Source organism: Diabrotica virgifera, chromosome 4, assembly GCF_917563875.1.
Source record: "Diabrotica virgifera virgifera chromosome 4, PGI_DIABVI_V3a".
NCBI lineage: Eukaryota > Metazoa > Arthropoda > Insecta > Coleoptera > Chrysomelidae > Diabrotica > Diabrotica virgifera.
This window is the reverse complement of record NC_065446.1, coordinates 80,691,862-80,704,704: the sequence shown is the minus strand read 5'-3', so window position 1 is coordinate 80,704,704 and position 12,843 is coordinate 80,691,862. Positions and strand designations below refer to the sequence as shown.

The 12,843-nt window shown below is 32.9% G+C and overlaps 1 protein-coding gene across 1 annotated transcript in view; it reads left to right on the top strand.

Annotated features, from left to right (window-relative positions):
• The window catches only part of LOC114331265 (REPTOR-binding partner), a 65,060-nt gene that overhangs the window by 49,163 nt on the left and 3,054 nt on the right, over positions 1 to 12,843 (top strand). Inside the window, exons 2-3 of the mRNA XM_028280774.2 lie at positions 6,497 to 6,584; positions 9,959 to 10,080. Coding sequence (XP_028136575.1) covers positions 6,497 to 6,584; positions 9,959 to 10,080 — 210 coding nt within the window. The remainder of the gene's footprint in view (positions 1 to 6,496; positions 6,585 to 9,958; positions 10,081 to 12,843) is intronic.

The window sequence follows — 12,843 nt, the reverse complement described above, 5'->3', positions numbered from 1 at the left end:
TTCTTCTGTACACTGTATCTAGTATCTATAGCCCAGTACATGAACGTGATAACGTGTAATTTTCAGGGTCACCACCGAATTGCATGAAAATGTGGTTTTAGGTTCTACTTCCCTTCACTTCAAAGTTGGACTTATGCCCATAGTCGCTTTTGCTTGGGGAGTGAAAGTTACCCTTTCTCGGGGATGAAAAAATATAGGTTTAAAATAAGTCCGGAAATGGATAAACTGACTAATTCTAAACAATTTTTATTCTATAGAGTTTTATAACTACATAAATCAATACTTTAGAGTGAATTAACGTTATTTTAGAGAGAAAATGTTTATTTTTTCAACAAAAAAACACGTTTTTAGGAGGTTTTTTAACGTTTTTCGCAAATATTTAGGCGGCAAATAACTCAAAAACAAAGTATTTTATCGAAAAAATATTGTTATCAAAAATGTAGCTTATAAAAAAAAACGACAGAAGTGGTATGTTATTGAAGTCTATAGACCTAGTAAAACCAAAATTGAAGATCATGAAAAATATGTTCTTATTCGTCAAATTCCAAATCGAATATTTCTACATGAAATATCCTAAAAATGAAGCATTTTTCGGGGAAACTCATTAAAACTTATTATGACTTCTAAAGTTCAGTTTTTTGCCTTAATACCTACATACTTTCAAAGAAATCATAGAAATAAATAAATAAATACGAACCAAAATGCCTTAAGGGGCGCCAAAATCCTTTTTTGCACACAGGCGCCAGTAGCCCTTACGGGGGCCCTGCTTGAATGGTTTTAAATATGAACAATTCACACTGTCTGGAACGTATCGTATCAGACACCTCTTTGTAAAATCAGGGTTTTTCGGAGACTACGCTACGTGCCGGAAACGATTCGTGCATGATATCTAATACGCCGCGACCTTTATCGGAAAGAAACAACAATTTTAGTTGAAAATAAAATGTCGCGTAATTTAGAAAAGTAAACTGGTTTTAAAAACGTAAATGTTATGGAATTTGAAAAACGGCGAGACATAAACATATTATGTCGGAGACGTCTCTAAATCAGGTTTTAAATATTGAATTATGTTTTGTTTTCAAATAAAAAAAAGATAAAGATAATAGTCTCGGCTTTCTGCAGTTGCGGTTCGGATAATTTATTTTTGAATCCTCATCGTCTTTCCTTTTCTGCAGTGGTAATTAATAATTCTGCATGTTGACACCGTAGACTTCAGATGGTAAGGTTTCTTGACCTTACCATGATCAAATATTCGTTATTCGTTAATTTTTCGTGTGAAAGTCCTTTGTGCTTGTGATAGATGTTTTAACTTTTCTGACCTCTAAAATAAAAACATAGTTGAGCATTTTTTCAACAGTCAGACAAGGTTTTTTTCCATAAAATAATAAAAAACTGCATAAGAAATACAAGTATTTTATATCATACATGGGATCCATCTCTTCATAGTGGTATTTTGAACCTTTTGACCATAGTTCTGAAGATGGCTTTGTAAGCCGAAAGCGCTCAGCTAGGAATTATTTATTTTACACACTTCAAAAATACACTTCTCCCTATTTACCTGTTGTCATAAGTGTGTACAAAACTATTTCAGTCTTTACATTAACCCTTAACTGGTCCGGCGTCGTCTGACAGTCGATTCAATAATTTTGATTATTTTTTACTGGAAATTGGCACCGCCCACAGGCAAGTCGTTCTATCTAATCTTTAAACTATTGGAGCTTGACAAGTGGGTGTATTTGAGACAAGTTTCTCTCAGTTCCTAAAAAGTTATCGCAACAGTTAGGTTGAGAGTAGTTCCTCAGACGACGCCGGACCGTTTGTGTCACTTTTCTGTGTTCATACTTGGAGTTCAAGAAGAGCAAGAGGATGTTCTTATTTTAGAAAAAGCGCAAGATTTGCAGTTTATGTCCTTGTAGAAGGCGCAGGATGACAAAATACCTGTGCTTGAGTTGCAAAAAGCCTGTTTGTTTGGGATGTATAAAACCACTACCCATGTAAAAATTGCATATAAAATAGGTAAAGTTTGACTGATGCTGGAAACAAACATTTTTGATCGATTTTTATTTTACCTAGTTTTTTGTTTAGTGTGCAGTTTGAACATCTATCCTAGCAATACATTTTTTTCATGTTGTTTTTTATATTTTTTTTATTTACTTTACAAAACTATGTACTTTTCCACAAATATTTGTGCGGATTTCAGTTTTATTTTAATATTTTTTTCCTAACAAAAATAATGCCCAAATCTAATACGTTCACTTTTATATAAACATATCAAAGTATGTTTGTAACATTTATTCTTAATAAAAAAATTATTTTCGAGTGTTGTTTTGCTTTCTTGAAAAGAGTAGTTTCGCAGACGACGCCGGACCAGTTACGCTACTGCTACAGTACCGGACCAGTTAAGGGTTAATAATTAATAATAATACATGTTTGTCAATGCAAATAAATCTTTTTCGCTATTGACCTTAGCTATTTTCTCAATTTTATGCCGGGTTTCCAACAAACAACAAAACACAAACTCTTATCGAATAAAACAAAACAGCAACTTTTTGTAAACTTTATGGTACCTGCTCAAAAACTAATTAAAAAAATTAATTCGTACTAAGAAATTGCCTAATCATTGTTTGACACCAACTGGTTAGAAATTTAAAGAAAAATTATAAAACAATTTCGCATAATCAACGTGCAAGAAGGAACTATAAAAAAAATGAAGAAATCCGGCGCAGGATAGAATTCCGGCGCACACTGCTAGACAAAAACACCAACGTTGGAATGCAACAATACATCACTGGCACTGGAGACCTTACGAAAACAAACGACCGAGAGGAAGACCACAGATGAGGTGGGTTGATGATATTAAAAGAGTAGCCCGAACAAATTAGAAATATGTTGCTCATGATAGAGACCGATGAAAGGAGTTGGGAAGGGCCTATGTCCAAACGTGGACGATAGAAGGCTAAGAAGAAGAAGTGGTTTGTGAATTATACCTGTAATACCGATCCAGGTTTCATAGACGGTTATAGTAGATCTCAAAAATTGTTCGATTTATGAATACTTAAAACACTTAACCGATATTTAGTATTGATTACCATACCACCATTCTCTATCTCACTAATTTAATATACCTACCAGTGGCGGCTGGTCTGTAAGTGAAGGGGGAGGTCATATCCGGTAGTTCAAGATTTTTTTGGAAAAACAAGACCTACAAATCCCATTTTAAATAATTTCTTATTCCATCATCTGTATTGGTTTCTTATAACTTATTTTGCAATATGTTGTTTAAATTTAAGCGGATCTTTATTTGACAAGTAAATATGAAATAAGTAAAAGGAACAAGTCTTCATTACTAATTGTCAAATAAATCAGATAAATAGTATGATATATGTAATTATAACAGCCAGAATATCAACAAACTACTTAAACTCAAAACCTAAAATAAATAAAAACTTACATTTTTATGCGGATTTAAAAAGTAAATCGATTCTTCTTCAATTTAATTTCATTTGGCGTTGGAGTTCATTTATACTAACCACTGCCGATATTTTATAAAAATCTATAATAAAATAATATTAATCTCACGAACGCACTTAACTTTGTAAATTCCGAACTAATCTTACTCCCTGCGTAGATAGTCACGTCTCAACGTCAACCGTAGATCTACGGTCTACGGTCAATGACCACGATGGTACCAACTTGCATTTAAGAGAATATTTTCGTGAACGTTCGGAATCCCAGATCCCAGTGCTGTATTCTCAGTGAGGTCAAATAAATTTCTTGACCATCATGAATGTTCGTATTTAGCTGTTTAAGAGTAATATTGCGGTAGTTTCAGTCAAAGATAAATTTGGTTTTTTGGTACTGTCAAACAGCTCGTATTTCATGTTTATTTATCGGTAATCTTTTGGCGGCATCTTTGTCGCTATATTTTACAACAACAAAATGACTGAAAAGTCAATACAATAAAAGCAAAATTTAACTTTGAACGATACTATTGTATTCCGAACATTTTTAATACAGAAAATTTTCTTTTTTTAAGGAAATAATTACATTATAATCGTTTGATTGTACAACTATTACAGGGAGGTCATTGACCAATTGATCTAAAGGGATAATCGTCACTGATACCTACGATGTCTACTATTTCATTTACTTATACTCGAAATGCATCCAATACAAGACTTTTTCATTCATTCATTATTTCCGGGGCAGTGGCAATTTTTGACCACTACATAGTTAATGATTCTGCCTAGGCTGTGTTCTCACCAAAAGCAACCGGTGACCGCAAAGCAATTGCAACACAACAGCAACGGTGCTAATGTTTACATACACTTGTTTCCATCTACTAAAAGGCAACACAACTGCTACGCAACAAGTTGCTTAGTGGTTGCTGGCAGGGCAGCGCTGCATACCGCGTGGCTGTTGCCAGTTGCGGTCTACAGTTGCCAAATTGTTGTGGTCCTCGTCGAAACAAGAGACTTCAAAACAGTTATTTCAGTAATTGCACAAGAGCAACTGAACTAATGTTGCGGTGTCATTGCACTTGCATTGCGGTCGCCGGTTGCTTTTGGTGAGAAGACGGCCTAGTGTTTAATTCTGTATCCCAGTTTTAACCATTGAAAATGCACGAGCTGCTTTCAATGGTCTTGAAACCCGAAAATGAATGAGCTGCTTTCAATGGTGTTGAAACCAGCTATGCTTTGATTTCGTATGGTGTTGGATTTTGTTAACAAGCGTTGAAAAACATCCTAATCAACACATTCCTCTGGTCCTGCGAACTTGAAAGGAGAAGGGTTCATACCAACAAAGCTTCCAATGTAAGTCTTCTTCTTTTTTTTTTCTCATTGTGTAGACATTATTCTGTCTGTTTTTTCAATGTGCCAATAAATTGTCGTTCCATCGTTTTCGTGGTCTTCACACGGATCGTCTTCCTATTGGGAAACTGTTTCTCGCCATCTTTACTATTCTACGTTCCACTCTACTCTTCTGTTTCTTACCCAGTTCTTAATGTTGTCCACCTTGCATCTTCGTCGTATATGTGTACTTACTTCTATCTAGCTCTGTTCCAAAGTGTCTTACCATCGATTTTTCGAAGGATTTTCATCTCTTCTGTTTCTAGCCTTTTTTTGTTCTTTCTGTGCCAGTTTGTGTTTCTGCCGCGTATGTAATTATTGGTCTGATGGCTGTTTTTTCTTCATATTGTTTCATTCAGGCAACCTGCGGCTCTGTTTGCTTTATTCACCTGATTTTCCACTTATGTTTCGAGCTTTCAGTTGCTAGATAGTGTGATGCCTAGAAATTTAAACTCCATCACTTGTTCTATCCAATGTAGGTATGTATAAGACTTAGAAGACGCGGCATTGTACGTTCAGTAGGGCTTAACTGATAAATCTTTATACCCAAGGCCAAGACCATTCTCTTAGCTCGAGTAGTTCTAACAGGAACTCTTTAGTCCTTAACGGGAACTTTTTTTGAAGATCTTAATATTATTGTAGATACGCTATAATCACGATTTTTACTAGAATTTATAAAAAATTGTTACATTATAATAGTTTCACTATTACTGTCAAAAATATGCTGTACAAACATTTGGATAATTTAAATTTTTATTAGCTGTTTTGTTTATACGTGCCTAATCGCACGTTTATCGGTTTCTGTAATATTTTGATTGGTAAGATCGTGAGTTGTAATTCTTGAAATTAAAAATAGAATCATTTTGCAATATTGAATTTAGGTAAAACTAAATAAAATGATTTTAGCTGAAAACTAAATAAAATGCTGACCATTAGGTAACTTTTCTTTTAATGTTCACTAAAGTTTTCTGTGTAGTAACTAAAGATGTGTAGTAACAAAAATATGCACAAAAAACTTAAGGAAGTCTGCGCATAATATAAATGCCATTTTTATGCAAAAACTGTATCATAAACATTTTTTTATAAAATAAAACAACTTTTAGTAGCAATATTATTAAAAAAATTGAACTAAATTTCCACTTCGAAAATGGTTCTCAAAATACAAAGCATTAATAAATTTAACAAAAAAGTTAGTTTAATTTATTAATGTTTTGTATTTTGAGAACGATTTCCGAAGTGGAAATCAAAACGACAAAATAAACTTATTTTAAAATAAAATTATGTTTTATTTCAAATAAAAATTGTAAATTGTATAAAGTTAGTATTTTCTATTGCGCTGATCCAGCCAATCAGCCATCTTTCACTTTTGGCTAAGAAACGCAAGAGCACCCAATACTCCATGAGGAGGAAAGGCCATAGACAGAGTATTTTTCTAGTATTTTATTAAATATGATTGTGCTTTACCTAATTCATGGTCTCCATACCTTAGTAATTTATTAGTTCGCTATGTGGTCCTTTATAAGTGCCCTCTTATTCTTTAATTTTTTGGATTTGGGTTTTTGTTTCGTAATCTTCTATATTTAAAAGTATGTTTAAATTCACTAATGAATTTGCAAAAAATAATCATAGTACTTTTTTAATTACAGGAAGGGCCTGCCCGTAAGGAATCAGGGAAGCGGGGACGAAAGCCAGGCAGGAAATCGGCTGAAAAAGTGGACATGAAAGCCAAATTGGGTGAGTGCTATGTTTTCATAACTATCTAAACTAGTGAGACAGAGTTGAAAAATTCTACTAAAGATCATTATAAAATCAAAAATCTGAACAAACGAATGAGTTGAAAGTATGTAATACACTGAGCGGCACAAAAAATGGCCACCCCACAAAATGGGTAATTTTTGATGTCGTGAATTTTCTAAATCTGTTGTCCGATTTAAGTGATTTTTTTAACATTTTATAGCCTTATTCTTTAACAATATCGCTGTAATAAAATTATTGCTAGACAGGTAAATGATCATTGTATACCGGGTGTACCAATCAAACTGTGTCTTATTCTCAAAGTTCACCACACCCTGTGTAATATTCTAGCATTTATAAAATATTGAAATTAAAACCCAACTAAAGCCGCAGGTTTTCTTAACATTCTGTTTTTTGATTCATTCGCTTATGGTGGATAATAAAAAAGTTAGGTACTTTAACAACTAGCCATGTTCTTCATTAATACAGGGTGTTTCTAAATAAGTGCGACAAACTTTAAGGGACAAATCTGCATAAAAAATAATGGCAGTTTGCTTTGTAAACACATGTCGGCAAATGCTTCGTTGCCGAGATACTGGATGTTGAATTATTTTCTTATAAACTGATGATTTATTTATTGCTCTAAAACCGGTTGAGATATGAAAATGAAATTTGGTAGGTTTTAAGATACAATTATTGCACATTTTTTGACATACAACTAAGAATTTTATATTCACCATTGGCGTGCATGCGGGTAATATTACCCGTAATATTACCCGTATGCGCGCCAATGGAGAATATAAAATCCTTAATTGCATGTCAAAAAATGTGCAATAACTGTATCTTCAAACCTACCAAATTTCATTTTCATATCTCAACCGGTTTTAGAGCAATAAATAAATCGTCAGTTTGTAAGAAAATAATTCAACATCCAGTATCTCGGAAACGAAGCATTTGCCGACATGTGTTTATAAAGCAAACGGCCATTATTTTTTTATGCAGATTTGCCTCTTAAAGTTTGTCGCACTTATTTAGAAACACCCTGTATTAATGAAGAACATGGCTAGTTGTTAAAGTACCTAACTTTTTTATTATCCAACATGAGCGAATGAATCAAAAAACAGAATGTTAAGAAAACCTGCGTCTATAGTTGGGTTTTAATTTCAATATTTTAGAAATGCTAGAATATTACACAGGGTGTGGTGAACTTTGAGAATAAAACACAGTTTGATTGGTACACCCGGTATATAATGATCATTTACCTGTCTAGCAATAATTTTATTACAGCGATATTGTTAAAGAATAAGGCTATAAAATGTTAAAAAAATCACGTAAATCCGACAACAGATTTAGAAAATTCACGACATCAAGAATTTTGTGGGGTGGCCATTTTTTGTGCCGCTCAGTGTACAAAAATGAGGGACTAAAAGCATTGGACCATAGTGCAATGTTTTATTTTTAATTTATTTACACTGACACTAAAAACACAATAATTTATAACATTTTATTTACTTCACGCTACAAAAATCTTTATTAGACTGACTCTACAATTTAATTTCCTTTATGTATCCATAATGCAGCACAAGCGGCCACAAGGTATAAGGAAAATATGATCCGCAGTGGTCACAAGAAATAAGAGAGTTGCTAGATACCAAAAAAAACATATCGAATCTGGCTACAAACACAAAATCCAGAAGACTTAAGAACATACGCTTACTAGAATGGGAAAGTTAGAAAAACTGTGTCCAAAAGAAAAAACGACACGTGGGACAAAAATGTGAAGAAACAGATACTCGTATATAGGTGGAACTCGAGTATCTGAAGCTTCGAAGTTTATAGAAAACCTTAGAAAAAGTCACAAAGGAACAGGGAGATTAAAACCCGCAAATATCTCAGAGTGGGAAGAATATTACAAATCCTTATTGACGGAAGCAAGACCAAATTGCGAAATAAATTACATAGATTTCATAACAGATCCAATAGACGAAGACGAAGTACAACCAATCAGTGTGGACTGCAGACGATATAAGACAAACCTTAAAGCAAATGAAAAACATGAAGCCACAGGACCTGGAAACGGACCTATAGCGATAGGCTTTAATTACTATTTTTGCTAATTTTAATTTTAATATTTTTTCTCAAAAACGAAACAACGTTAGTCATTCGAAATGCACATTTAAATACAAATGTTAAGAGACATGGCTTTACCCTGTCACATCTGTTTTTCGTCTGTGCGGTGCAACAAGCTGCACCCTCATTAATTAAGTACTTTATCAGACAATTATTGTGTCAACAACTCACTTAATGCAGTCGAAATTGTTTTTCCTAAAAGTGCAAAAGTAGACGCCAGACCTAGTGATTTATTTGCTCATCTGGTCAGGGGAAAAGGAACACAAACATTATTATCGTTTGTGGTTTTTTCTTCAGTCACTACACAGCACGAGAACGATTCACACACACACCGACTCGACCCTCTCCGAGAGACCTAAACGAAACACATTTTCGCTACAACAATAAAATTACCGTTCGTTTTATTATATTCATTTTTAATTAAATTCCGGCAACTCACCCATCGGAATAGACCCATTGAATAATAAATATCTAAAATAAAATAAAAATGTATACCATTTTTTTATTCAGTTGCAATGCGAAGGCAAAACTGTCTTATTTTTCACTTAGTACAGAGAGCGCAAACCAGCACGATTTTCGACTCTAATTGGAGTCATCATCAGAGAGGCGTAGGTTTGCTGCTCTCTGCCCCAAGTGAAGAATTCTTCTTCGCTTCAGCATCCATCTGGCTTGCAATTTTTAGAAGCCATGGAGGTGTTATCAGGAAAATGGTCCAATAAGTTTTTAATTAAATATCTTTTAGGAATATTTTTAATATTTTTCAATATTTTTAATATTTCTATTAGGTTGAAAACTTTGGCTTTGACTTTTAATAAATATCTAATCAAATAAGAAAAAAATCCATAAGGTTAGAATTTGGCGTGTATAAGCTCTATCCACAAAAAAAGGAACAAAAGGAAATGTAAAAATTACAGAAGTATAAGCGTTATTAGCTCATTGGGGGGATTGTAAACAATACATTTTATTTGATATACATGAAAAAACTTTAAATATGCTTACATTAGCGATTGAATTAGTCTAGATTCTAGATATTCCGATCCTTTACCATGGGTTATGATTACAATCAGTATTTCCTGTTAAGGTTATATTAACTATGCAATTATTTGATAATCGTTTACTCTTAACATTATGCGAATGGTCTCTGAATAATGCATTTCTTTTTCTGTTAATTGTTACTATATTTCTCATATAATTAATATATTAGCAAAGTTTATTGTGTAGTAATTAATTTGTTTGTTTTTTAGAACGTAGTAGACAAAGTGCTAGAGAATGCCGAGCTCGTAAGAAGTTGCGCTATCAATATTTAGAGGAACTTGTAGCCGATAGAGAGAAGGCAGTTATCGCACTAAGAAAAGAATATGAGCAGGTGAGTGTAAAGAGCTGTTTCGATTAACACGCTCTTTTTAATTTTGATTGTTTATTTACTATTTATTTATTTTTTACTACTACTATTTATTTTTAAATTGAAATGTACAGTAAACTCTATATTACAGGGTGTAACAAAAATACAGGTCATAAATTAAATCGCATATTCTGGGACCAAAAATAGTTCGACTGAACCTAACTTACCTTAGTACAAATGTGCACATAAAAAAAGTTACAGTCCTTTGAAGTTACAAAATGAAAATCGATTTTTTCCAATATATCGAAAACTATTATGAGATTTTTTGTTGAAAATGGACATGCTGTATTCTTATGGTAGGGACATCTCAAAAAAGTAATAACAGTGAAATTTGTACACTTCACGTCATAAAAAACTGGTACACTTTTTTCCCAATGTAGACCTGTGTTCAAACTTGACACAATGGTTCGTGAATCACTTCGTTGTTGCCATTACAGATATCGGAATTGCACTAAATCTAAATAAAAAAAATAACATTTAAAAATATATAAGTTTATAGATAGGTATTATTTTTATCATTAATAACAAAAAACCGTATCTAATAAATTTAATAAACAGAGAGAGGGTTAAGTTAATCTTAAAAAATCCACTTATAACTGAATAATTGAACGATTAAACATAATAAAAAGCAATAGGTCCAGTCCTCGATGACTTATTTAATTACTTAACATCTGTCAGATTTGATAAGTTGGTTAAAGTAAATTTTTAACGATGCCACGTCAGTGTGATAAAACGAGAATAATTTCTAAAATAGAAGATGATTGGTCTGTCCGAAAACTGGCTTAAGAGTTGAATAATATTTTCGTTGAACTGGCAACGATGCCCTAGAAATTAGAATGACACATTTGACAAGACCAACTTACACAACTTGAAAAACACGATTTTCGGTTATAAGAGTTGTACCAGTTTTTTTTGCCGCGAAGTGTACACCCCATAAATATTGTATGGGGTTTTGTTCCCTTAAACCCCCCAAACTTTTGTGTACGTTCCAATTAAATTATTACTGCAGTACCACTAGTTAAACACAATGCTTTTAATAAAACTTTTTTGCCTCTTAGTATTTTTTCGATTAGCTAGTTTTTATCGAGATGCGGCTTCTTTTTTAATATGTTTACATAAAAATTTTATGGGGGTTTTGTTTCCTCAAACGCCCCAAATGTTTGTTTACGTTCCAATTAAATTATTATTGTGGTACCATTAGTTAGACACAATGTTTTTAAAACTTTTATGCCTCTAAAGTATTTTTTCGATAAACGATTTTTTATCGAGATATTAATATGTTTCAAAATATACCTAAAACAATGTAAATTCACAATAAATTTTCATAGGTCTCTATAATCTTACTGACCATGTAAAAATTTGTGTTGGATTTTACAAATGTTCAAAATATCTCTATAAAATAAAAACTGACTTATCGAAAAACTATAAAGAGACAAAAAAGATTTAAAAATATTTTGTTTAACTAATGGTACCACAACAATAATTTAATTGGAAAGTACACAAAAGTTGGGGGGGGGGGGGGGGGATTTAAAGGAACAAAACCTCCATAAAATTTTTATGGGGTGTACAAATTTCACTGTTATTGCCATAAGAATGCCACATGTCCATTTTCAATAAAAAATCTGTAACAGTTTTCAATATATTGGAAAAAATCGATTTTTATTATGTAACTTCAAGGGGCTATAACTTTTTTATGTGCACATTTGTACTAAGGTAAGTTAAGTTCAATCGAACTATTTTCGGTCCCAGAATACGTGATTTAATTGATGACCTGTATTTTGTTACACCCTGTATGTTGTTACTGGTTACTTGGTTTTATAGGTCATTCCACGAATATACGACTGTTTTGGATTATCGCGACAACGAATATTTTAGTGTGCAACATAAGAAGTACGAAAGTAAATGGCTCTAATAATCATTTCAATAAGTAACAATGTAATTTGCAATTTACTTTCGTTCTTCATATTTTGCACAGTAAAATATTCGTTGTCGAGATAATCTAAAGCAGTCGTATATTCGTGGAATAGGGTATAGTGCAGATTTGCAAAAATCTGTGTTAAATACAGAGGTACATTCTCCTTTAATGGAACACCAAAGTTTAAACTTTCTCTACTACTGAATATTCCTTTACCCGGCCCTTCTGCAGTTTTAGACACGTCTATGTACTAGGTATAAGCAGTAACCAAGCAGGCTTTCATGCTAAACGCTTCACTATAGATCACATAATATGTACTTTATGAATCATCCTCGAACAAGCCAATGAACGGCAGAGAGATATAAATATAAGTTTTATCGACTTTAAAAAGGCTTTCGATCGAGTCAATAGGGAACAAATGTGGAAAATTTTAAGAGACAGTATCGACTACCAACAAAAAATATTAACCTGATCAAACTGTTTTATGAAGGGTACAAAACTTGACTAGAACACGAGGAAGTGATCATAGAAGAAATAGCTATTGAAACAAGATTGTATCTTGTTTCCTACGTTATTCCTAATCTTGGTAGATTGGATTATGAGGAAAGTAATAGATTATCGGACAGGCATTAGATGGGACCTCTTTAATCAGCTTGAAGATCTTGTATTTGCAGACGACGTCTGCCTGTTAAGCAAACAAAAATCGATAAGCTAACACAGTACTCCGACATGATTGGTCTCCAGATAAATGCAGAGAAGACAAAAATCTTAAAAAATTAATAAAATCAAAATGCAAGAATAGAGAGATTTTG